At 41.7% G+C, this 26,171-nt stretch overlaps 1 protein-coding gene across 1 annotated transcript in view; it reads right to left on the bottom strand.

Annotated features, from left to right (window-relative positions):
• Positions 1-1,044: 1,044 nt before the first annotated feature.
• The window catches only part of LOC144600964 (methylated-DNA--protein-cysteine methyltransferase-like), a 299,188-nt gene continuing 274,061 nt past the window's right edge, over positions 1,045-26,171 (bottom strand). Inside the window, exon 6 of the mRNA XM_078412869.1 lies at positions 1,045-2,456. Coding sequence (XP_078268995.1) covers positions 2,286-2,456 — 171 coding nt within the window. The 3' untranslated portion in view covers positions 1,045-2,285. The remainder of the gene's footprint in view (positions 2,457-26,171) is intronic.

The following is a 26,171-nucleotide window of genomic DNA, read 5'->3' as shown; positions in this document are numbered from 1 at the left end:
ACAATTCAGACGAGCTGGGAGAACATGCAGTCAATGGTGAAAGGCTAATCACATTTTCTAAAGTCAGATCCATCTTTTATTTATAGAATCTGTTCTAATGAATTATCTTGCATTTATTATGGAAGGAAAATATGTCCCAATAAAAATTAAATGATCAATATCGAGGAAGTCACATGACAAATAAGAACATAGAAAATATCGGGATTCGCAATGATTTGCATAAAGAGTGGTGGGTAACTAAAAAAAAGTAATCAAACTGGAATAATATAGACCATGCCAGCCAAACCTCAATTACAGAAGTCCCTTCAACATCCATAAAAAAAGTGTGCAAAATATTTTGATTGATATAAATTTAATATTTCAATAATCTGTGTGACACAGGTGTTCATAATGTTGGTGTTTGTTGGAAAGAAAATTGATATACTTTGTAATTATTAACTTTGCTGGCGATTCACTGTCATTTTGTTCAGTCTTAAAGCCAACATCCCGGGAAGTAAATCCATAATAGTATTACCAGAGACATGCCAAAATGAATATCCGATAAATGTACTACCTTACACCTAACGTGAAAAAGTTAGGGATCATGCCAAGAGCTATTTTCTAACCCCATGTGAGAACACATTTGTGGGTATCAAAGCATAGTTATCTTGTTCTGATATGATTTAAAGGCTATCATTTTTGATCTGTGTAATAGCCGGAAATCCTATTGTATCAATTGTGTGGCAGCCCCAATGTAATACGTAATTTATCCGACACCCACCCCCCCCCCTCTCCTTTATTCTCACTGCGACTTTAATGTTCTTACGAAAGAGGTACCTGTTTGTGAAAAATTGTGGCAGTTTGCGACCTTTAATTGATTATTCTATGATTAATCACATCGAACATAATTTATAGTCACACAACGCCACGCGGATTATTAAAATAAAATATGTCTTGAAAGAAGCTTTTTTTAAAAAATCTTCCTTTTTTATGAATATAGAATAAACTAATTATATTAAATCCTTGCATGTGCTCACATTGACTAACAATGAGAGCAAATGGGAGCATGAAAGGGCAGGAAAATTCATCTTCCCCCAGGCAGGATAACTGTGGTTGCTCAAACAATGTCTTGAGTGGGAAAAGAAAGTACCAGCGAGAGCTCCCTCTCCACAATCTAATCATCTAGCCAATAAAATAATTTCCAAGGGGAAAGAATGCATAAGACAACTGTAAACTAAAACATACAAATTATTTACCCAGTTCTATGAATGAAAGCATGTGGGTGACAAAGACATTATCAATTGAGGTAAAGTGTAGGTCCGTGATTAAGCCTTTGACCCCCAAATCAACAGCATTGACAATACTCCATTAATACAATTGAAGTAATTTGTCTTCTTGCTAATTAAAACATGTAAAATCCCTTGTCCTTAAACTGCAAGAAACTTGTTCCCATACCTAATGCGCTGTGCAGGTTGTGCGTGTTTCAAACAAAATTGGCTACTCAAGAGAAAGTTTTACATATTTAACCACTTCTGCAACGATAAGAACAAATAGCATTGTGATTCTGCTGAAAACAAACACGCAATTTATAAAATGATGCCTTTTTTGAGATTTGGAAAATATATTTCAAACTGAAAACAATAACAATGGCATAACCGTGACAAACATTCTTCTGAAAGACAGCATGTACAAAATGCTTCCTTTGCGCAAAAAAGAAATGGTCACAAAAAACATTGAAAAGTGTTTACGAGAAAGATTATTTCAGTAGCTCAAACATCAAAGAGGACAGGGCACTCATTGACACTCATCTGGCCGAGGTTCAGCTTTCCATGCTGGTCAAATACAATACGGTGCAGGAATAAAGAGGTGTGTGCTGAAGCCTTGGGATTTCATTTAGCTCCCACTAACACGCGAGCATCAGACTGTCGTCTGTCCCCTCTGTGAGCCAGATGCTTCCTCAGAGGGGCGGCTGCACCTAACATTTGCCATGCTCCTCCCACTCCCTTATCCTTGCTTTAATGGGCATTAAAAATAGAACAAAAAAAAAGCTTGTAGATGGAAACAAAATACATACACAACATGCACGCAGTCCTCCGTGTTCATTCTTCTGTAAAATGTAAAAAAACAAGAAAGGCCAGGGTGCCTCAGGATGTATCCAGCCCTTTTTAATATAGTAGTGGTGCCACCACGCATGAGACTCTCAAGTTTCTTTTATCTGTTTCAAAATCACTGTTTAGAAACTCCCAAAATGATAGTGGAAGTGTTAAAGGCTTGCTTTATTCTGCACATTCTGTTGGCATACGTTTCTAGCTGTGTGGCAGCATTGGACAAAGTCCCCGAGATGTTTCTCGGCTCTCTTTCAGAAGCTTCTCATGTGTCAGTAGCCATTGTTTGAGGTGATTTCCTCTTCCTCCCATATAATTACCAATCTGTCCATTGCTGCAGATCACCCTGTGACAGGGCACGATAATCGGCACCTGAGATTAAGGCAAAAAAAATAATTGCACAAATGTTAAATTTTATTTATTAAAAACGTCGCCCCAGATCAATAGTAAACATCTCACAGAATTTTGCACAATCTAAATTGATTTCCATGTTAGGGATAAAGGATTCAGAGGCAAGAGTCACAAAGCTTTAGTATTAATTAGACGTAACCATGCACTCAGAGGCCAGCAAATGAGCAGCTTAGGAAAGACAGGAATTAAAGTGGCAAATTTATTCCCTTTTTCTGCATGTTAGATTTATTATTACTTGTGATGTATATTATAGACAATAGACAATAGGTGCAGGAGTAGGCCATTCGGCCCTTCGAGCCAGCACTGCCATTCAATGTGATCATGGCTAATCATTCACAATCAGTACCCCGTTCCTGCCTTCTCCCCATATCCCTTGACTCCACTATCTTTCAGAGCTCTATCTAGCTCCCTCTTGAAAGCATCCGAGAATTGGCGTCCACCGCCTTCTGAGGCAGAGAATTCCACAGATTTACAACACTCTGACTGAAAAAGTTTTTCCTCATCTCCTTGTACTGGTAGTTCCCGACAAAGCTGGGTGATACCCCAAAGAATGATATTGATCATTAGGGTAAGAATATCAACACTGTAAACAAGATAACTAGCATTTGTCACAATCTGTACTATAATCCTGTGAATGTTCCATTTTTGGTCGACAAAGCAACTCATCTGAGATTTTGGCTTTGCAGTGAATTATGTTAAACTTTCGCTATGTTAAAAATAACCCAAGAGGGTGGCACAGGACAGCCCTAGTTATAAGGTGGCACAGGTTGGCACAGGACAGCCATAGTTATAAGGTGGCACTAGTTGGCATAGTACAGCCGCAGTTATAAGGTGGCACAGGTTGGCACAGAACAGCCGCAGTGTAACTAACATACTGTCCGTTAGTTAGTTACACAGCCTCCAACCTCCAGGGAGCCACACTTGACCCTGACCTCGTGTGCTGCCTGTTCCGAGTGCTTGCATTCTCTTTCTGACCATGTGGGTTTCCTCTGGGTGCGATGGTTTCCTTCCCACATCCCAATGACGTGCTGGTAGGTTAATTAGCTACTGCAAATTACATTTTAGTGCATGCGAGTGACAAAATTAATCAAAGGGGAGTTGATGGCACGTGTGAAAGAGTGAAGGGGTACAAGTAAGTAAATTAAGGGCTGAATTGGATTAGCCCCCCGGAAGCTGGCATGGACCCCAACGGGCCAAATGGCCTCCTTCCGTGTTGCAAACACAAAATACATTTTTCATTTGTTGTAAAGTTTGCAAAACGCATCAACGCTCCCTTAAATTGAATCTTGAAATGAGGTTTAGTCAGAACAAGATGATATACAACGTGATTGTCAAATCTTTTTGAATTGAGATGACAGCAGTGCTTTTAACTCAAATTACAAGAACAAGGTTATTAAAAAATGACAAGGTTGTCATTTACAAAATCTTAGTACAATATGTAACTTTAATGCCTGGGTTTTTTCACTATGCACAATTCTGCATGCAAACTTATTTAACTATAAATAAAAAGGTCTAAAGAGGGTGGATGGCCTTGCGGTGGAGTCCAAGAGGAGGGGGACCACTGGAGACGGGAGAATGATTCATCACTGGGTGGTGAGGACTCCTTCCCATAGAAAAGGGCACGGAGGCAGAGGCAACAGAAGAAAAGTTCTACGTCGTGGCAGACCCGGAACTATGAAGAAGGGTCTCGACCCGAAACATCACCCATTCCTTCTCGCCAGAGATGCTGCCTGTCCCGCTGGGTTACTCCAGCATTTTGTGTGTGTCTTCGGTTAAACCAGCATCCGCAGTTCCTTCTTACACATTTCATCTTACTTAATTATGCTACATTTGTTCAGCACTTGACTGAATACATCAATACTTTGTTTCTAAAATATTTATTTCTTTGATGCTAATGGAGTTCTGGTCTGAATGGAAATTGTTTTATATGCCTTATTTACTAATCTACAGAACATGGTTTATTTACTAATCTGCAGAATATTTTTCATAGATTTCAATGGTTTCTGCCAAAGAGACTGCAGGAAATACTTGAAAAACCTGTTTTCTGGCAGTCCGCTGCACAATATGGTCAACACAAACCAAATACATGGGTTACAACATCATTTTAAGTCACACTTGTGATACATTTAAATCACCCTCAGAATCAAAATAACTGTTAAGTTAGTAATTAAATAGCTGTTAGCAAAAATGCTAAAACAGAGAGATAGGCAGTTAATAAGTATAAAGTAGTAATTAAATAGCTGTAACAAAATGCTAAACACAGAGAGATAGGCAGAGAATTAGGCTACAAATATATGGCACAACTTAACTCTTCCAGTGCGGTTCATTTTATAACCACTACAGACTTTAAACATTAACACCCTGCAAAGCTTCGTCTTTCCCTTAAGTCACCCTCCTCCACCATCACCAATTCAGTGTAGTTCCATATTACACGCCCTATAGAGGTGTAGGTACCTTTCTATATAAAGTTAGAGACTGGAGGAGAGCAGGATAAATCACAGAATGATACAAGTAACAGCAGATGCTGGTTTACACAAAAAGACCACAAAGTGCTGGAGTAACTCCGTGGGTCAGGCAGAATCTCTGGAGAATATGGACAGGTGACGTTTCGGGTCAGGAACCTTCCTCAGCCTAAATGAAAGTGCTTTAATTTGATGTTACTCATTTCTGCAGGACAGGTGTAATATATATCACCCTAAAATTACACTAAACATGCAGATATTTGAATTTTGCCCAAAGAACAATTTTGGAAAATTTGGCAAACTCCAAGACCTTTGCAGTGAAATACAAATCTTCTTTTAGAAACCAATTCACTTGAAAAGGGCTGGTTTTAAACAGCGGAATAACAGAACTATCTCCAGTTATTCTTCCCCTGTTCAGTTATTTGTGCTATTGTTTACCATGACGACACAGAATATAAGCAATCTACAGCATAGAAAGATGAAACAACACATGTTCATATGTATATCGAACGGTACAGAACTAGAACAGGCCCTTCAGCCCACAATGTTTGGGCTGAACATAATGACAAGACCATTACTTATCTACCTGCACATAACCCATATCCTCCATTCCTCGCATATCCACATGCCAATCCAAAAGTCTTTTAATGTGCAACTAAAGTTCAACCACCACTCCTGGCAGTGCATTCCAGGCACTTGCCACCTTCTGGGTAAAAAACTTGCCGTGCACATCACCTTTAATATTGACCCCTCTCACCTTAAAGCATAGCAGAAGCGTCCACATCGCGGGGCTGGAAACTGGAAGTGTCCTGAGCTAATTCTGCTACCACCATCATCTATTGTACAAGTGATGACTCCCACTGATTGTCGCCGGAAGCTTGCGCCCTTTTCAGTGATGTAACATTTGAAATATGAATGATGGACACGAATGAAGAAGACCTTAAAGCTATGGCCTCTAGCATTTGATTTTTCAATCGTGGGAAAAGATTCTGACTGTCTACCCTAACTATACCTCTCTGTCAGGACTCCCCCTCAGCCGGCATTTCAGAGAAAAAGAATCCAAGTCTGTCCAACCTCTCCCTGCAGCCAATACTCCCTAATTCAGGCATCATTATGGTAAACCTCCTTTGCACCCTTTCCAAAGCCTCCACATCCTTCTTGTCATGGGGTGACCAGGACTAAACACAATACTCCAAATGCAGCCTAGCCAAAGCCCTATAAAGCTGCATCAATATTTCCTGACTCTTATACAATATGTGTGTGTGTATTACTTCCTATCTGTAGAGCTGACAGACGTAAAGTAGTCGTACTGGGACATGAATCCACCTGGTATTGGAGTAACAGGGATGGAGAATTAATTCTATACATTTCTGATAATTTGGTCTCAGATTCTGAGCTGATTTTGTATTTGTGTAAAGGTTTCAGATTAGTCGTTCATAAGCAGAATGAGGCCATTCGGCCCATCAAGTCCACCACCATTCAATCATGGCTGATTTATTTCTCCCTCCTAACCCCAATCTCCTGCCTTCGCCTCATAACCCTTGACACCCGTACTAATCTATAACACCCGTACTAATCAATGACACCTATACTTATCAATGACATCCGTACCAATCAATGACACCCGTACCAATCAATGACACCTGTACCAATCAATGACACCCGTACCAATCAATGACACCTGTACTAATCAATTTCACCCGTACTAATCAATTTCACCCGTTCTAATCAATGACACCCGTACTAATCAATGACACCCGTACTAATCAATGACACCCGTACTAATCAATGACACCGTACTAATCAATGACACCCGTACTAATCAATGACACCCTTACTAATCAATAACACCCATATCAATCAATGACGCCCGTACCAATTAATGACACCTGCACTAATCAATAACACCCGTACTAATCAATAACACCCGTACTAATCAATGACACCCGTACCAATCAATGACACCCGTACCAATCAATGACACCCGTACCAATCAATGACATTCGTACTAATCAATGACACCCGTACTAATCAATGACACCCTTACTAATCCCAATAACACCCATATCAATCAATGACGCCCGTACCAATTAATGACACCCGTACCAATCAATGACACCTGTACTAATCAATTTCACCCGTACTAATCAATTTCACCCGTTCTAATCAATGACACCCGTACTAATCAATGACACCCATATCAATCAATGACGCCCACCAATTAATGACACCTGCACTAATCAATAACACCCGTACTAATCAATGACACCCGTACTAATCAATGACACCCGTACTAATCAATGACACCCGTACTAATCACATACTAGTCGTGTATTGAACCATAAGCAATGATTGCATTTGTAAGTACATACTATGTGATTTCTGATGGCATAAATGTATAATCCTGATGAAATATGGGCACTGGACAAAATTCAGTGTGCTAACTTTCCAAATAGTTTGAAGTCAACAATTAGCTACATCATGCCCAAGGTAAGGTAGTTGTGGTTACTTTTTCTTTCAAAAAGCTGAGCAGAATTTGTCTCGAGAGAGAAAATATATCTGGTTGGTCCATGACAGGTGGATTAATGGCTTTGAGGAGAGAACAGGCTGGTGGGCTGAATATCTCTGTTATAATTGCAATATTCCATTCTTAATGAAGTAACTGTCGGCTTGTGGTCAAAGACTAAAGATTTGTCCATTAAAAAAAATACAATATAGAACAGTACAGCACAGGATCAGACCCTTCAGCCCACAATGTATGCGCCAACATGATGCAAAAATAAACTTATCTCATCCGCCTGCACATGATCCATATCCATCCTTTCCCTGCCTATCCATGTGCCTGTTTACGAGCATCATAAACATAGGGCCCTGGTGAGACCACATCTGGAGTATTGTGTGCAGTTTTGATCTCCTAATTTGAGGAAGGACATCCTTGCTATTGAGGCAGTTCAGCGTAGGTTCACGAGGTTAATCCCTGGGATGGCGAGACTGTCTTATGAGGAAAGATTGGAAGGACTGTGTAGGATTCACTGGGGTTTAGATAGGATGAGAGGGGATCTTATAGAGACGTATAAAATTATAAAAGGACTGGACAAGCTAGATGCAGGAAAAATGTTCCCAATGTTGGGGGAGTCCAGAACCAGGGGCCACAGTCTAAGAATAAAGGGGAGGCCATTTAAAACTGAGGTGAGAAGAAACTTTTTCACCCAGAGAGTTGTGAATTTGTGGAATTCTCTACCACAGAGGGCAGTGGAGGCCAATTCACTGGATGAATTTAAAAGAGAGTTAGATAGAGCTCTAGGGACTAGTGGAATCAAGGGATATGGGGAGATGGCAGGCACAGGTTACTGATTGTGGACGATCAACCATGATCACAATGAATGGCGGTGCTGGCTCGAGGGGCCGAATGGCCTCCTCCTGTACCTATGTTTCTATGTTTCTATAAACGCTATTGTCGTATCTGCCTCCACCACCACCCTTGGCACTGCAATCCAGGCCTCAGTGTACAAAGGCTTGCCCCTCACATCTACTTTAAACTTTGCCCATCTCACAGAGATATTTGAACACAACCACTACAATTATTGTAGAACCTCCCAACAGAATGCTTGCCTTCAATGCAATAAATCCAATATCAAAGTATTATGACTTGCATTTCTATTATAAGAATACACCAATGAAATTAAATACAAACCTTGGTGACTTTAATTGATTTCATGTGTAGAAACATAAATGTTTCTCCATCTTTTTTAAAAAAGGAACAAGGGAAAACAGGGATGTGTGGGCCAGTTAGCCCAAACTCAGTCATGAGTCAAGTCCAAGTCAAGTCAAGTTTATTTGTCACATGCACATACATGATGTGCAGTGAAATGAAAGTGGCAATGCCTGCGGATTGTGCAAAAAAAAGTTACAATTACAATTACAGGAAAATGCTGGAAGCGATTCATTAGGAACTGGTAACAGAATACTAAAACAAAAAGGATTCTCTGGAGTCAACATGGATTTAAAGAGAAGAAAGTCATGTTTGAGAAATGTTAGATTTTTTTTGAAGATGTAACCAGAAGTATAGATAAGGGATAAACCTGTGAACATGGTGTATTTGGACATTTAGAAAACTTTTACTAAGGTCCTACACAAGAGTTTACTGAAAAAAGGCTGATGCACATGGGATTGGGGGAATATACCGATGAGGATTGTCAATCAGGTTGAAAATGAAACAGAGAATATATGGGTTGTTATCAGTTTGGGAGGCAGCATCTCTGGATAGAAAGAATGGGCAACGTTTTGGCTCTGAAGAAGGGTCTCGACCCGAAAAGTCACCGATTCCTTCTATCCAGAGATGCTTAGGTTCACCAGCTTATTCTCTGAGGTGGATGTATGGCCTGTGAGGATTGAACAGCTTGGGACACTTGTCCCTGGCATTCAGAGGAATGAATGGTGATCCAATTGAAATATACAACATCCTTAGGGACGAGACGGGACAGATACGGGGACGATATTTCCACTGGTTGGGATGTCTAAAGCTGGGGATCATAGCCGTATAATAAGTAGGTGACAATTGAACCCTGAAAATGTGAAGAGATCTCTTCATACAGATGGTAGGAAATCTTTGGAATTCTTCCCTCAAGGAGACTTTAAGTGTAGTTTACTTTAGTTTACAGATACAGCACAGAAACAGGCCCTTCGGCCCACCGAGTCCGCACCGACCAGCGATCTCCGCACACTTACGATATCCTACACACACTAGGGACAATTTACAATTATACCAAGCTAATGAATCTACAAACCTGGACGTTTTTGGAGTGTGAGAAGAAACAGGAGATCCCGGAGAAAACCTACACAAGTCGGGGAGAACGTACAAACTGCGTACAGACAGCAATCGTAGTCAGGATCGAACTCGAGTCTAAGTTAGAACTAAGGTCTGCCGCCTGGGCATCGTGCGGCCATCTAGAGACTGTGGAAGCATAGTTGCTGAGAATATTTAAGACGGTAAAATGATACATTTTTGGATATTGAGAAAGTTCAGAAATTGGAGTAGGGCAGGAATGCAGTGTCGAGGTTAAAGATCAGGTATGATTTTACTGAACAACGGCGCAGGTAAGAGAAGCTGAATTACCTACTTTTGTGTCTATTTGTTATTTTTGTATGAAACATATATTCATGAACTGTTAAATAAAAGTTCAACAAACTTCTGAAGATGTAAGCATGCTTACAAAGCTATCTTTTAAACATATAAACCAGAAAGTGGCTGATACATTATGTTTATTATTAGGCGGACATTGGAAATGTAACAGATATCTGATATTGGCACATTTTGATGTACACAGACTCTTATATTTTAAGTTGTTCCCAGTTAGTGCAAGATGGTTTAATTTGTTCTTGAAGCCTTCATCAAGTTTGCTCACTTAAACCCATATTACAGGTCAACCTTAAAGAACACACACTCTATGAGTCTCTATTACACATATGAGATACTAAGTGGTGATCTTCGAAAATAAAAAAATATTGCCCTCGAACTCTGGCTGGCAGGATATTGAAAGAAACCACCACAAAAATCTGATCTGCATGGAAAGCACTTTCAGAATTGAGAAGTTGCAAAGATACTTTCATTAGAAATTTATGGTTACTATGAAAATGAATGACAGTGGTGTTGAATTTGGCTTCACCAATGACAACTTGAAATCAGCCTCGGTAAATTGACCCATGTGGGATGACAATAAACTAACGTGAACGGCTGATTGAAGGTCGGCGTGGATTTGATGGACCGTAGGGCCTGTTTCCTTGCTGTATCTTTCAACATCTTTCAAGGGCGGCACGGTAGCGCAGCGGTAGAGTTGCTGCTTTACAGCGAATGCAGCGCCGGAGACTCAGGTTCGATCCTGGCTACGGGTGCTGCACTGTAAGGAGTTTGTACGTCCTCCCCGTGACCTGCGTGGGTTTTCTCTGAGATCTTCGGTTTCCTCCCACACTCCAAAGACGTACAGGTATGTAGGTTAATTGGCTGGGTAAAATGTAAAAAATTGTCCCTAGTGGGTGTAGGATAGTGTTAATGTACGGGGATCGCTGGGCGGCACGGACTTGGAGGGCCGAAAAGGCCTGTTTCCGGCTGTATATATATGATATGATATGATAACAATCATTAAAAAAACATTCAAGCATTTTTGCACAGAGATGCGGTATAAAATGGTGGTGCAGCGGTAGAGTTGATGCCTAACAGCGCTTGCGACGCCAGAGACACGGGTTTGATCCTGACTACCCGGGTTTGATCCTGACTACGGGTGCTGTCTGTACGGAGTTTGTACGTTCTTCCCGTGACCTGCGTGGATTTTCTCCGAGATCTTCGGTTTCCTCCCACACTCCAAAGACGTACAGGTTTGTAGGTTAATTGGCTTGGTATAAATGTAAAAGATTGTCCCAAGTGTGTGTAGCGTAATGTTAATGTGCGGGGATCGCTGGTCGGTGCGGACTCAGTGGGCTGAAGGGCCCGTTTCCGTGTTATATCTCTAAACTAAATGAAACCTATTTTACAAAGTTTCCACTTTTGATGTTGCTTTGACTTAACACATTTTTCTGCTGACATTTTTTCTCAGTGTCACTGGACAGAGATGTTGATACTATTTCCTCGCTTGAAGCACTCACAGTCAACAGCACAGACCATTGGTGTGGATGCAAACAGACAGACAATGCAAGTCTGATAAAAGGACATCAGAAGAGTTCAATGCTTTCTTTCTCAATAGACAATAGACAATAGGTGCAGGAGTAGGCCATTCAGCCCTTCGAGCCAGCACCGCCATTCAATGCGATCATGGCTGATCACTCTCAATCAGTACCCCGTTCCTGCCTTCTCCCCATACCCTCTCACTCCGCTATCCTTAAGAGCTCTATCCAGCTCTCTCTTGAAAGCATCCAACGAACTGGCCTCCACTGCCTTCTGAGGCAGAGAATTCCACACCTTCACCACTCTCTGACTGAAAAAGTTCTTCCTCATCTCCGTTCTAAATGGCCTACCCCTTATTCTTAAACTGTGGCCCCTTGTTCTGGACTCCCCCAACATTGGGAACATGTTTCCTGCCTCTAATGTGTCCAATCCCCTAATTATCTTATATGTTTCAATAAGATCCCCCCTCATCCTTCTAAATTCCAGTGTATACAAGCCCAATCGCTCCAGCCTTTCAACATACGACAGTCCCGCCATTCCGGGAATTAACCTAGTGAACCTACGCTGCACGCCCTCCATAGCAAGAATATCCTTCCTCAAATTTGGAGACCAAAACTGCACACAGTACTCCAGGTGCGGTCTCACCAGGGCCCGGTACAACTGTAGAAGGACCTCTTTGCTCCTATACTCAACTCCTCTTGTTACGAAGGCCAACATTCCATTGGCTTTCTTCACTGCCTGCTGTACCTGCATGCTTCCTTTCATTGACTGACGCACTAGGACACCCAGATCTCGTTGAACTCCCCCTCCTCCTAACTTGACACCATTCAGATAATAATCTGCCTTTCTATTCTTACTTCCAAAGTGAATAACCTCACACTTATCTACATTAAACTGCATCTGCCATGTATCCGCCCACTCACACAACCTGTCCAAGTCACCCTGCAGCCTTATTGCATCTTCCTCACAATTCACACTACCCCCCAGCTTAGTATCATCTGCAAATTTGCTAATGGTACTTTTAATCCCTTCGTCTAAGTCATTAATGTATATCGTAAATAGCTGGGGTCCCAGCACCGAACCTTGCGGTACCCCACTGGTCACTGCCTGCCATTCCGAAAGGGCCCCATTTATCCCCACTCTTTGCTTTCTGTCTGTCAACCAATTTTCTATCCATGTCAGTACCCTACCCCCAATACCATGTGCCCTAATTTTGCCCACTAATCTCCTATGTGGGACCTTGTCGAAGGCTTTCTGAAAGTCGAGGTACACCACATCCACTGACTCTCCCCTGTCAATTTTCCTAGTTACATCCTCAAAAAATTCCAGTAGATTTGTCAAGCATGATTTCCCCTTCGTAAATCCATGCTGACTCGGAATGATCCTGTTACCGCTATCCAAATGCTCAGCAATTTTGTCTTTTATAATTGACTCCAGCATCTTCCCCACCACTGATGTCAGACTAACTGGTCTATAATTACCCGTTTTCTCTCTCCCTCCTTTCTTAAAAAGTGGGATAACATTTGCTATTCTCCTCGCACATTTTTTCTCACCCTGCAGAGTGTCTACAGCATATTGAGTTTTTATTGCACATTAAGGCATTCTTGGTTTTCCAGCAAAATATACTGTATCTCCAACACAAACAAATATTCGTCGTTGCATGAATGTGAACTTCCTATTTCAGGTGTTAACCATTCCTCTGGCCTGTTCAAGTGAGACTGCCATTTTACTGATAACAAGTGTTAAATTATGAGCAGTTTAATGCCATGGACTCACATCATTAGGAAGCAGGTTGGGAATGACTCAATGACAATCGAATTAAGGGACAGAGGATTCTTGTAGCCTGAAGACAGATTTATACCCAGGTCCCAGAGGTGAAAGCATAATGTAGCAACTCTTTATCCCATACATTCTCTTCATTATAATTTTTAAGAGCATGCATTCCAGTTTGTTTTGTGTGTAAGATGACCTTGAAGTGACTTTTACTTCATTGGAAGGTTGTGATAATAGGAATGTTTGCCAATACTGGAAACGTCGAGCATGTGAAATGTCTGAGCAGGTAAGAAGGTAAACTGATGCCTTTATTTTTTATTGTCCAAACTCAGTACAAAGAATAAAGGATTAGTAGGCTTATAAATTGGGGTGAAAGGAGAGTGACGGGCCACAGTTAAATCTGATCTTGATTTCCATGAATACTTATACTTAGGATAACTGAAGTATCTCCATCACAGTTTTGCAGGTAGGAAAATAACGTTTGAACATTTGACTCAATATCCTAGATTCTATGGGCCAGGTCCTACTGCTCTCAATCTCTTTGCCTTTCGTGAGTGGACAAAAGTCCCAGAGGTAGTGTGCATAAAAATGCTGTCGTTTATTGAACACGATTCCACATACTTAGTCGATCCGTACAACAGCACATCAGGTACACAGAGGATTGAGAAGTCACAGATTGCATAATAGTTTACGTTAAGTCCCCAATTTTCCATTTCACTTTCCATCAACATTGTAATACAAAAGTGTGATACAATTAGATTCAATTCCTCGGTAAGTTCTGTTGGCAATAAAGTGTAGAACTATTAGGAACTGGTAGAATTAAACTTACACCGTTTAGAGCACAGATTAATTGCGAACATGTTAGCAGGAGTGATGGTAACATCGACAATACTGTCATTAAGCCAATGCAATGAAAATTGTCCCGTTTGAAGTTTTTCACACCGTGCTTGTATTACAATAAATCAATAAGTAAACCATGGTTACTCCAGCTTTCAAATTAAGGACAGCAAGAATTAACTTCATATTCACTAAGGTGCAACGCAACTCAATATTTTCCCTGTTCATGGTTTCAGTAAGTAAACAAATATAAATTAAGGGGAAGTGATCAATTCCTCGACCAATCTACACATAGAAGAAATCCTACTTTCCTTTTCAGTGCCACTGCGACATTTTGTTTGCAGCATTCCCTTTTTGGGGGAAACATAGAAACATAGAAAATAGGTGCAGGAGTAGGCCATTCGGCCCTTCGAGCCTGCACCGCCATTCAATATGATCATGGCTGATCATCCAACTCAGTATCCCGTATCTGCCTTCACTCCATACCACCTGATCCCTTTAGCCACAAGGGCCACATCTAACTCCCTCTTAAATATAGCCAATGAACGAGCCTCAACTACCTTCTGTGGCAGAGAATTCCACAGATTCACCACTCTGTGTGAAAAAAAACTTTCTCATCTCGGTCCTAAAAGACTTCCCCCTTATCCTTAAACTGTGACCCTTTGTTCTGGACTTCCCCAACATCGGGAACAATCTTCCTGCATCTAGCCTGTCCAACCCCTTAAGAATTTTGTAAGTTTCTATAAGATCCCCCCCTCAATCTTCTAAATTCCAGCGAGTACAAGCCGGAATTTGGGTTACAATGTGATTCTGTAAATTCATTAGCTCAAATTTTACCGTGATTGTAAAATATTGTATTAAACAGTTCAATTAAAAATATATGATGGGAACTTGAAGGAGAGTGTGCAAAAGCATCAGGCAGAAAGCTTGGACTAGACAAACTGATATCATTTGCTGTCATTGGTGTTAAAAATGGTTTCTATTCAAAGTAATGACAGATTGTACGAGGAACTGTAATCCTTGAACTTTCCTTCCCTTTTCAATGAATTGTTTTTTTGCCCACAAGAATGTACAGAAAAGGTGCTGGGAAATGAGCTTTTTTACACAATCTCGAGATACAATTTAATCATACCATTTACATCCTATTAGTTTGTCAGATATCATGGTATAATTCACTTTATCATTTCATTTATACTTTTGATTCTCTCATAACAATTCCTCTAGTATTACCAACAGATAATCTCAGAACAATATTAAAATATCAAAACGTATGATTGTCATAACTCCACAGTGGTCATGCCATGATCAGGTACAAAATAAGTTATATCTTGGTGATTAAATATTAATTTACCAATTCAAATTATGCAGTTTATTTTAGCTCTTAGTCTTCTCTGTTAGCATAACATTTAATACAATTGCATAAAACTGCTTTCAGCGCAGCTAAAAACCATCTTTAACTTGTTCATTTTAAATGGGGTAACAAATGTATAAACATTAACATCCTTCTGCAGGTCCAGAAGCTGGAATCATTGATTGCTTCTATCTGTGAAGTAAGTTCAGTTTGATTGATAACCTCTCTCTATAACAGATTTATTCAATATTAAATTATTTATTGCTGCACTCGCGCCAAGACTTCAGTAATTTTTAAAACAAAAACAAAGCTGGTAGAAATAGCCTGGTAGCACAGCGAGGTGGTTGGTTGGCAGGCAGGACTGTGTCATTGATTTCATGACATGGTGAGCTCACGTTCCCTGGAGGACTACGAGAGAGTGGCATCAAGTAAAGACAAAATCATTTCCCCTCAATTGACGGAGATGACAACCTGCAGAAGGTGCCATCAACCTGCACGGTTCCCAACTACAATCGGGTAGTTGCTTATGAAGCTCGACCAGGAGCCCTTTATCTCTCTCAGATCGGCAAATCGAAATAGTGTGAAAAATATTTTTGAAAAGACAGGAAAGTGCATTTTGTGTGAAAAAGTTATTACTCTGGGTTGCAATTTACACTTTGTGCGGTTTATAAAGTGTGTATTATATGTTTTTTGTTGAATGTTGTATATTCATTACTTTAATGGTTGAATCTGTGACAATTATTTCCCCAATCTTCCCTACTCCATTCTTTTACTTTGTATTACTGCCCCCTTCCCTTCCTTGTTTGTTTGGGTATAATTTCACACGTACAATCACTTCACACGTAGGATGGAAGGAAGTGGAGAAATTAAAATAGATTGAAGGGTCGGATGACAGGTCAGAGACATAAGGTACATGACAAGCTGAAACAAGGAGAATATTTTCCATGTGGCCTGTGCGGGTTATAATCTGAAATTCACTGCAAAGGCGGAGGAAGCAGATGCAAACAGGCTTTTCAAAAAGGAAACAGAGCAGCAACTGATGGGGGGGGGGGGGGGGGGGGGGAAGTGTTTGACTATGGAAGAAGAGCTAGGAAATGGGATTAGCAAATGTGCTCCTCCTTTGAGCAGACCCACATTGTATTCTGTACAATTCCTTTTAGTTTACCATTCAATGGCCTGCTTCGTGGACAAACTTTGCAAAATCTAAGCCAAAGCCGCTGCCTCCAGTCTGTTCGAACCAATTATACTTCAAAATGCAACAAGTGCCTGTGCTACCAATTTCATAGTTAAAAAATAACACTCAGACGACAGGTGAAACTTAATTCTGAATTTTTGGCTGAAATAGATTTTTAACTACCTGTAGCATAACATTGTAAATGTTTTTTCCCCCCTCCAATACTCCCATCCAATAAATCTGGTCAGATACACACACTCTTTTATGTGTTGTGGATTTCCAAAAGCATAGATTTGTCTTGAACAAAAATAACATGAAGGAGCCTTTCAATCAATACTGGAATCCCTTAGATGCAGGTAACAGCTGAATATTCTCTCTAACTTTGCATTTTGTACTTCTGGCTAGAGCCCACCAGGGAAAGGACTTGTTTTCACTCCAGGCCTCATCAATACCTAAATCCTAGTGAACAAGTGACACTGAGAAGCTGTAATCAATAGCTCCCTGTGCGTTTTTTCTTCTGGTCAAATGGTTCAGCACTACTGACAGCCCTGACACTTAGAACATGATGCTAAATCTTTATCAACAGCCATCTAGGTGACTGGCAAAACAAGATGCTGGCGGTCATTAATGCTTGTGGCAATCTGTGAATAAACTAACTCCCCAATAAAGCTCTTGTTTAAAAAAAAAAGTAAAGTAAAACTCTCAGTGCCACGTATTGATTGCCTTTGAACTGCATTTAGTAAATCCTGTCAGTAGACTGAATGGTGTAGTGTTCGACAGTGGTGTCAAGCTCATTACTTCTTTTAGGCTTCAGACAGTGACCGTTGCACTACGGCCAAGAGACAAAAGAACAGCATAATTGTACGCACTCGCATATCTACTTTCCTCTGTCAACAGACTGGGTTGCGACATAAATATATCCACTTTGCACTAGTGGACACAATTTCAAAAACATAATTTTTTGTATTATCCATTCATATACATCTAAACCAGGATATGTCAACAATGCGTCATTTTTAAGTTGAATGTGGGACCCTAAAACACGTCTATTTGGCTTAAAATAAGGCAATCGAAAAATACAATGTGTGAAATTTGGAGGGCATCTTTCAAACCGCAGACCTTTGCATTCTAGCAGGGTAAGGCTAGCAAGCACGGACTTCAAGGTTTCTCCATGTCGCGCACTTTCCTGACTTGGAAAGATATTGCTGTTCCTTTATACTGTTAGGTCAAATTTTGAGAACCCTCTTCCTAACAGAACAGTGAGAGGACCATCATCAGAAAGACCACAGATGTTCAGGAAGGGAATTCAACATAACTTCATAGTCAATTATGAATGGTCATTAAACGCTGCATTTAAGGTTACATTTCTGTGTCGTGGAATGTCAGCATTTCCTTGCTTAAAGGTCTAGTGTTCACTTGCCTCAGTCAACTTGAGCATGCATTTTTTTTTGTCTTCATCTGGACAGTGCTTGACCTCCACTTCATCTGTTCAGACATTGGCCTAACATCCAGCCCTTGCACATGTCTAGGTGTGCGCTCCTTGAAACCAGCCCTTTCAGACCTCTAAAGGATAGTACAATCCAATCTGTACTCTGTGTTTGTTTACTGGGGCGTTTTATAATGAAGCTTCATTGTCTCAAGTAATCTAAATGGATGCTTCACTTCACTTCTAATCCACAGTCCCAGCATGTGGCTGTCCTGTGAATCTAACCCCTGGTGAGCAAACCATAAGACATTTTTGTGCAGCCTTACGTTTTTCAGTAAAGCAAACATCTGAACAAGTGGAGAGAGAACGCAAAATATTTATTTCTGATGGCGCTTTCTTGGCTTTGCGCAAACAGCCATTGCCATTATTTATCTGAAGCAACATCCCATTTGAAATTCTGTCACAGTTGGATGAACTTTGTAAGGGGCTCCTGCAGCTAATCTGGAAGTCGCAAAATCATTACCAGACTCATAACTATGCAGAAGATCAAATTTCATCTGTAAGGCAACCACCATAAGTTGCTATAGCAAGTGCGAATCATGATACTCTCAGTTTAATGCAAACTTTGCCCCAGCATTTCAACAGAACCTGAAAACGCTATGAGTGCACTATGAGTGTCTACTGGTGTGACCATCAGGGTCACATATGCTTGATACTGGTAATTATTTACAGTGATTCACGAATACTGGAGTTACGCAGGGAAATATAGGCACAAAGAACTGCAGATACTGGTTGCCAAAAAATACACAAAGTGCTGGAGTAACTCTGCGGGTCAGGCAGCATCTCTGGAGAACAAGGATAAGTGACGTTTTGGGCCAAGATCCTTCTTCAGGCTGATCGTAGTGAAGTGGGGGAGAGAAAAAGCTGGAAGAGAGGTGGGGGTGGAACAAAGCCTGGCAAGTGATAGGTAGACAAAATGTGTGGAAAAGAATTGCAGGTGCTGGTTTATACCAAAGATAGACACAAAGTGCTGGAGTAACTCTGTGGGTCAGGCAGCATCTCTGGAGAGAAAGGATGGGTGACGTTTCGGGTTGGGACCTTGCCTTTTTCTCCAGAGATGCTGCCCGACCCGCTGAGCTACTCCAGCACTCTGTGTCTAAGTGATAGGTAGATATCGGTGAGTGTGGATTTGATTGGTAGATGGTTGGACAAAGGCCACAGATGAGAAGACAAAAAGGTTGTGAGATAAGGAGAGAAGTGGCATGAAATGTGAAGCTAGAGGAAGGAATGGAGGTGGGAGGTGGAAAGGGAAAGGGAGAAATGGGTGCACATCCAGCTGGGGCACAGGGAGGAGAGAGGGAAGAATGGGGGGTGGGGGGTGGGAGGTGTATGTTTGGATAGCTCCCCAGCTATATTTCTTCAGTTACCAAACCACAAAACTTGCCCTTGACCTCATTCCATCTCCTCACACTGTATCGCCATTGTTCCCAAACCCTCCCTCTCCCATAAACACTCTCTTGGAGCAAGATGCAACACACTCACACCACCGAAGGTATTTATTGACAAAATGATGGAGTAACACAGCAGGTCAGGCAGCATCTCAGGAGAGAAGGAATGGGTGACGTTTCGGGTCGAGACCCTTCTTCAGATACCTTCGATTTGTACCAGTATCTGCAGTTATTTTCTTACACTCACACCACCTCTCCACCCACGTACCCAGCACCTCCCACACCTATTACTGTTCACACCCTCTCTCCCCAGCACTTCAAATGAACAAGACTTGCATGTTCTTTATGACCCCCACAAAGATTAATTATTACAATCCATTGTCACAGGCGGTGGATATGCGCAAATTCAAACAGAATTCCAAGAACAAGTCACCCCCTCAGTATAAAAGTGTGTGCTGGTCATCACGGGGCAAGGACAGCCTTGGGCAAGCTGAATCGTACCACTGGACGGGACATGACATTATAGATAGTGCCTTCATACCTTAACTCCTGATAAGTTCAGCATGATAACCTACAGCTGCTTGATCGTTCACTCTATCTCATCTCCATTCCTGTTCCTTTATTTTTCAGGCCAGGATACTGACGTTGAAAGGTGCTCCTTTCAAGGTAACCAATCTTTCTGAAGGTGCACGGTCAAGCAAGTGGTATTTTGGTGCAGAATATAAAGTCTGTTTGGAGTCACAAGAAGCTGCAGATGCTGGGATCTTGAGCAAAACATGCTGAAGCAACTCAGGGGGAGGGAGTGGACAGACGACATTTCAGGTCAGGACTCTTCTTCAGACTGAAGAACTGTCGGGAGTGTTGCTTTTCAAATGAGGCATTCAAGTCTCTGTCAAGTGTGCTTTCTCAAGTGGATGGGAAAGGTCCCTTGGTACCATTACAAAGGGAGCAGGGGAGATGTCCACAGCATCCCAGCTAATACTTCTCCCTCAATCAATATTTAAAAAATCATTATGCCTTTGCTGTTTACGGGAGGTTGTTGTGGACAAATTGGCTACTATGTTTCCGACATTAAGCACTTCAGAAGTATTTGATTCACTGAAGTGCTCAAGACAATGAGAGGTCCTGACAAGCTATAATAGGAGATTCTTTTGCATTGTTCTCTTGGCACAAGGCAAGCAAAGTAAACGTGAGTAATGGCAGACAGCTTACTGTTCCATTATATCCTGTTTCATTCTGTCCATCAGCAAAGAGAGGCCGCTGGCATGGAGAGTTCACGGGCCGCTCCAACACCACAGTGACCAGGGAGCAGGGCAATGATATTCACCGAGTCACGTGGCAAAAACGTCTTGCATAACAATTTTGGGTAACTATGACCCACCCAAATATACAATCTGTGTGGTTCATGTTCTGATTTGAAGCTCAAGTTATGGCTATGACAGGCAACATAGCTTGGTGATAATTCCTTTAAAGAAATAAAGGGGACCGCTAACTTGTTCCTCCATAAGACTGTAGATGTTCCCCCATAAACACCCATTACAGGTGTGGCCTTCTGCACAGTACCTTTCTTTGAAGAGTCTCGACCCTAAATGTCACTCATTCCTTCTCTTCAGGGAAGCTGCCTGGCCCGCTGAATTACTCCAGCATTTTGTATTTATCTTCAGTGTAAACCAGCATCTGCAGTTCCTTCCTACACCTCTCTTCTCCCGGCTGCTCCTGATCACCCCTGTTGAGTCCCTCCCTCACTCCATCCTCCCGTCTTAAAAGGCAGATCTGCCGGGTTCCTGACCACTACAGAGGAACTATTTTAAAAGCAGCCAAAAGTATCCAGCAAAAAAAAATAGAATTAAATTGATTTGAAGGAATCAGAATACATGCATAAAAATGATCAGAGATGGCCAGCAACCTCTAATGAAAAGAATAACAATGATACTATCAGTAGTGAATGAGTTCTATAATAAAGCACTGTTCGAAGGTTTCTGCTGTATCTTTGTTACATGGTTTGTTGAGTGAGCGAGTTTATTCTATTGTGAGTCAGGGGTTAGGACGGAACAAATTAAAAAAATACCCCGATTTTATTTAAACCTTTAAAAGCATTCTTTACCAGATTCCAGGTAATAAGTGGGGGCATTTGATCCTGCCATGTAATTTTCTCTACTATACTTGAAAATATGTGCTGCACAAACAAATTTCAACGTCACTAATCTTGGACTTCAGATGTACATAAGAAGATAAATTCACAGTGAAACCATTTTACTTCAAGCACCTTACGGATAAGGCTTTACTAGAGGTGATATCTTGTTTAAATTGAATGCAGTCATTAAAATGACCTTGAACTGATCAATCTTCCACTCCCTCACTTCCAGGAGCCTTTATGATTCTTTTATAGTCCCCTGTACTGTTCTAATGAGCTTGTTAATTGAACTCCATGTTTGCCCTTTGAGGACCACAGACCTTAAAATCAATCTGAAATACAGTGAAGTATTTGAAGTTTTTCCTCTGCTAAGGTGAGTTGATCCACAGTGTCCTTCGCATAATTTGTAGCAGACATTTCACTCTCAACTGCTATTGACTCCTCTTCATCCTCCTGATAAAGTTGGAAGGTCACAGTATGAATTAAGTGAAGCACACTAACTACAAAGGCATATTTGTCAGATATGTACTAAAGGAATTTGGCAATACCTTTGCTTCCTTGTCAATGTAGCTACCAGCCATGCCAGTGACGAAAGGAATAAAGATGCATTTTGACTTATCATTTTCTTTACTAAAAAATCATAAATTGCTTTGGACAATATAATTTCCAAACAGCAACAGCTTTTGTTTTGATGTGGCCAGAGGTCTTACAAAGTGAACTATCATTGCTGGTGGTTGGCAAGTGGATGTCTTGCTGGCATATCAGCCACTACTCGGCTAAGTTGCTGAAGGGCTATAAACTGTGTGGGCTACAAGGATGGGAGAGAGTTGTGCACGGGAGAGAAATTGTGACTCCTGTCAAGTCATAGAGTCATAGAGTGATACAGTGTGGAAACAGGCCCTTCGCCCCAACTTGCCCACACCGGTCAACATGTCCCAGCTACACTGGTCCCACCTGCCTGCGTTTGGTCCATATCCCTCCAAACTTGTCCTATTCATGTACCTGTCTTACTGTTTCTTAAGCGTTGGGATAGTCCCAGCCTCAACTACCTTCTCTGGCAGCTTGTTCCATACACCCACCACCCTTTGTGTGAAAAAGTTACCCCTCAGATACCTATTAAATCTTTTCCCCTTGTCCTCTGGTCCTCGATTCCCCAACTCTGGGCATGAGACTCTGTGCATCCACCCGATCTGTTCCTCTCATGAATTATAGGATTCAATGGAAGATGCATTTTATAAACTGTCTGAAAGAGTTTTGGTCCTAGGTTGTGAAGGTTCAGCGAGGAAGCCGCATCGTAGTAAACAATTTGACAATGTGTTAGGTTGCTGGCTTAATGCAGCAGGTGTAACAGGTGCTTCAGGTTTCACTGCTGATAGCCAAAAAAAAGCAATTGATTTTGACAGCCGAACGGACATGATGTGGTAAATCCCCATTGCTGGAATGATATGTTTTGTCTGAATAAGTGGGCACAATGTGGACCAAGAAATTGCCTTGAGAAATTCCTAAGAATTTTGTAATGCTATGTTTCTGAGAATCGTGTGTTTTTTACTCTATAAACAAACATTCAAAAAGAAAATATAATTGTGACAAGTGTGCAATCTGCCATTTTATTTTGGTCTAAACTGAAGGATCAGATGTTCGCTTGGCAGTACTAGGATGCTTGCCCTGGAATCCATGTGATCTAACCATTGGGACCAGCCTTCTATGCGTTACCTTGTGAAAAGCTTTGTTAAAGTTCACATAGATAAAATCTACCGCACTGCCATTCTTAGTCTACCTGGTCATCTCCTCGGGAAATTCAATCAAATTTGGAGATACAATTTGTCATCCATATAGCCGTGCGGACTATCGCTAACCAATCCTTGCCTTTCCAACTGCACGTAGATTTGTCTCTCACCATTTACTCCAATAACTCACCCATCACTGAATATATCGGCGAGACCAAACGCAGACTGGGCGATCGTTTCGCGGAACACCTTCACTCAGCCCGCGTGAACCAACCTGATCTCCCGGTTGCTGGACACCTTAATTCTCCTTCCCATTCCTACACAGACCTTTCTGTCCTCGGTCTCCTCCATTGTCAGAGTTAAGCTAAACGCAAATTGGAGGAACAGCTTCTCATATTTCGCTTGGGCAGCTTACAGCCGCGTGGTATGAATATTGATTTCTCTCACTTCAGGTAGCCCCGGCATTCCCTCTCTCTCTCTCTATCCCTCCCCCACCCAAGTTGCACTAGCTTCTCATTTTCACTCAACAAACAGCTAACAATGGCATGTTTCCTTTATCATCGTTAGTTTTTTGCATATCTTTCATTCATTGTTCTTTATCTCTCCACATCACCGTCTATATCTCTCGTTTCCCTTATCCCTAATCAGTCTGAAGAAGGGTCTCGACCCAAAACATCACCCACTCCTTCTCTCCAGAGATGCTGCCTGTCCCACTGAGTTACTCCAGCTTTTTGTACCTATCTTCGGTTTAAACCAGCATCTGCAGTTCCTTCTTGCACACTGATGTTAGGCTCACTGGTACGTAGTTGCCAGGCTTTGCCTTGCAAGCTTTAATAAATAAAGGCACAACATTAGCTACTCTCCAGTCCTCCGACACCTCCCCCTGGCCATTGATGACACAAATATCTCTGGCCAGGGACCCTGTAATTTCTTCCCTAGCTTCCCACAATGTCCTAATATACATTTGATCAGGTTCCAGGAATTTATCCACCTTTACGCATTTGAAGACTCAAGCATTTCTTCTGTAATGTGAAGTCTCCTTAAGACATCACTGTTAAGTTCCCCCAAGTTCCTTAGCACCCCTGTAATTAGCACTCCACAGTAAATACAGAGAAATACTCATTTAGAAACTTGCCCATCTCCTGGGACTCACACAAAGATCTTTAAGACTGTCCTATTCTTTCCTTGGTTACTCCTTTCCCACTCAACTCAATAGATTTGATGGCCAAATGACTGCCTTCTGCACAGTAGAAATTCTAAGATGCAACAAAAAGTGTACGGTACGGTAGCGCAGCGGTAGAGTTGCTGCTTTACAGCGAATGCAGCGCCGGAGACTCAGGTTCGATCCTGACTACGGGTGCTGCACTATAAGGAGTTTGTACGTTCTCCCCGTGACCTGCGTGGGTTTACTCCGAGATCTTCGGTTTCCTCCCACACTCCAAAGACGTACAGGTATGTAGGTTAATTGGCTGGGTAAATGTAAAAAATTGTCCCTAGTGGGTGTAGGATAATGTTAATGTACGGGGATCACTGGGCGGCACGGACTTGGAGGGCCGAAAAGGCCTGTTTCCGGCTGTATGTATATGATATGATATGATACATGTAGAGACAAAGAACTACAGATGCTGGTTAAAATACAAAAGGACACAAAGTAACTCAGCAGGTCAGGCAGCATCTCTGGAGAACATGGAAAGGTGATGTTTCGGGTCAAGAACCTTCTTCTGTCTTTAGATTATTTTAGAGATACAGCGCGGAAACAGGCCCTTCGGCCCACCAAGTCCGCGCCGCCCAGCGATCCCCGCACATTAACACTATCCTACACACACTATGGACAATTTTTACATTTACCCAGTCAATTAACCTACATACCTGTACGTCTTTGGAGTGTGGGAGGAAACCGAAGATCTCGGAGAAAACCCACGCAGGTCACGGGGAGAACGTACAAACTCCGTACAGACAGCGCCCGTAGTCAGGATCGAACCTGAGTCTCCGGCGCTGCATTCGCTGTAAGGCAGCAACTCTACCGCTGTGCCACCGTGCCGTCTGAAGGGTCTCGACATGAAACATCACCTATCCGTGTTCTCCAGAGATACTGCTTCACCTGCTGAATTACTCCAGCACTTTGTGTCCTATATGGTATGTGATTAGATTTTGAGGTTGTAGGCTAGCTCTGGGTTACAGTTCTATCCGGCCAGCCTTCACGTGTGGTTCTTAAGTCTGCACAGTGAATGTAGGCCAGTCATTTTACCATGGCAGCCCATCACAGCCAAACCAGACTCTGACCAGAACACAGTGGATCAATGCAAAACCACCAGTTGATTTTTTTATCTCCATCTGCCTAGCAGTACTTAGGCAATAGTAGCAAGTGTCATTCTTGGAGTGAATCCAAGATCATCTGACCTGTTCAGTTACACTTTGCTTTTACAAGTTGGGTCATTGGAAGGATTCAAACTTATATTTCCTATATCATGTAATGATTGCATCCAGAAATGTTTTCCTCTTACACGGTCAAGCTGCTGCTCAGGCAATAGTGCATGGCAATGATTTATTCAACACATGTTCTCATTCACACATCCAGCAATTAGATTCTCCTGCCAGAAGCAGTCATAAACAGGCATTCCCACTCTCCATCATTTGTTTAGTTTAGTCTAATTTATTATTGTCATGCCTACAGAGGTACGGTGAA

Source organism: Rhinoraja longicauda, chromosome 16, assembly GCF_053455715.1.
Source record: "Rhinoraja longicauda isolate Sanriku21f chromosome 16, sRhiLon1.1, whole genome shotgun sequence".
In the NCBI taxonomy this organism is placed as follows: Eukaryota; Metazoa; Chordata; class Chondrichthyes; order Rajiformes; family Arhynchobatidae; genus Rhinoraja; species Rhinoraja longicauda.
This window is presented reverse-complemented; position numbering and strand designations above follow the sequence as displayed.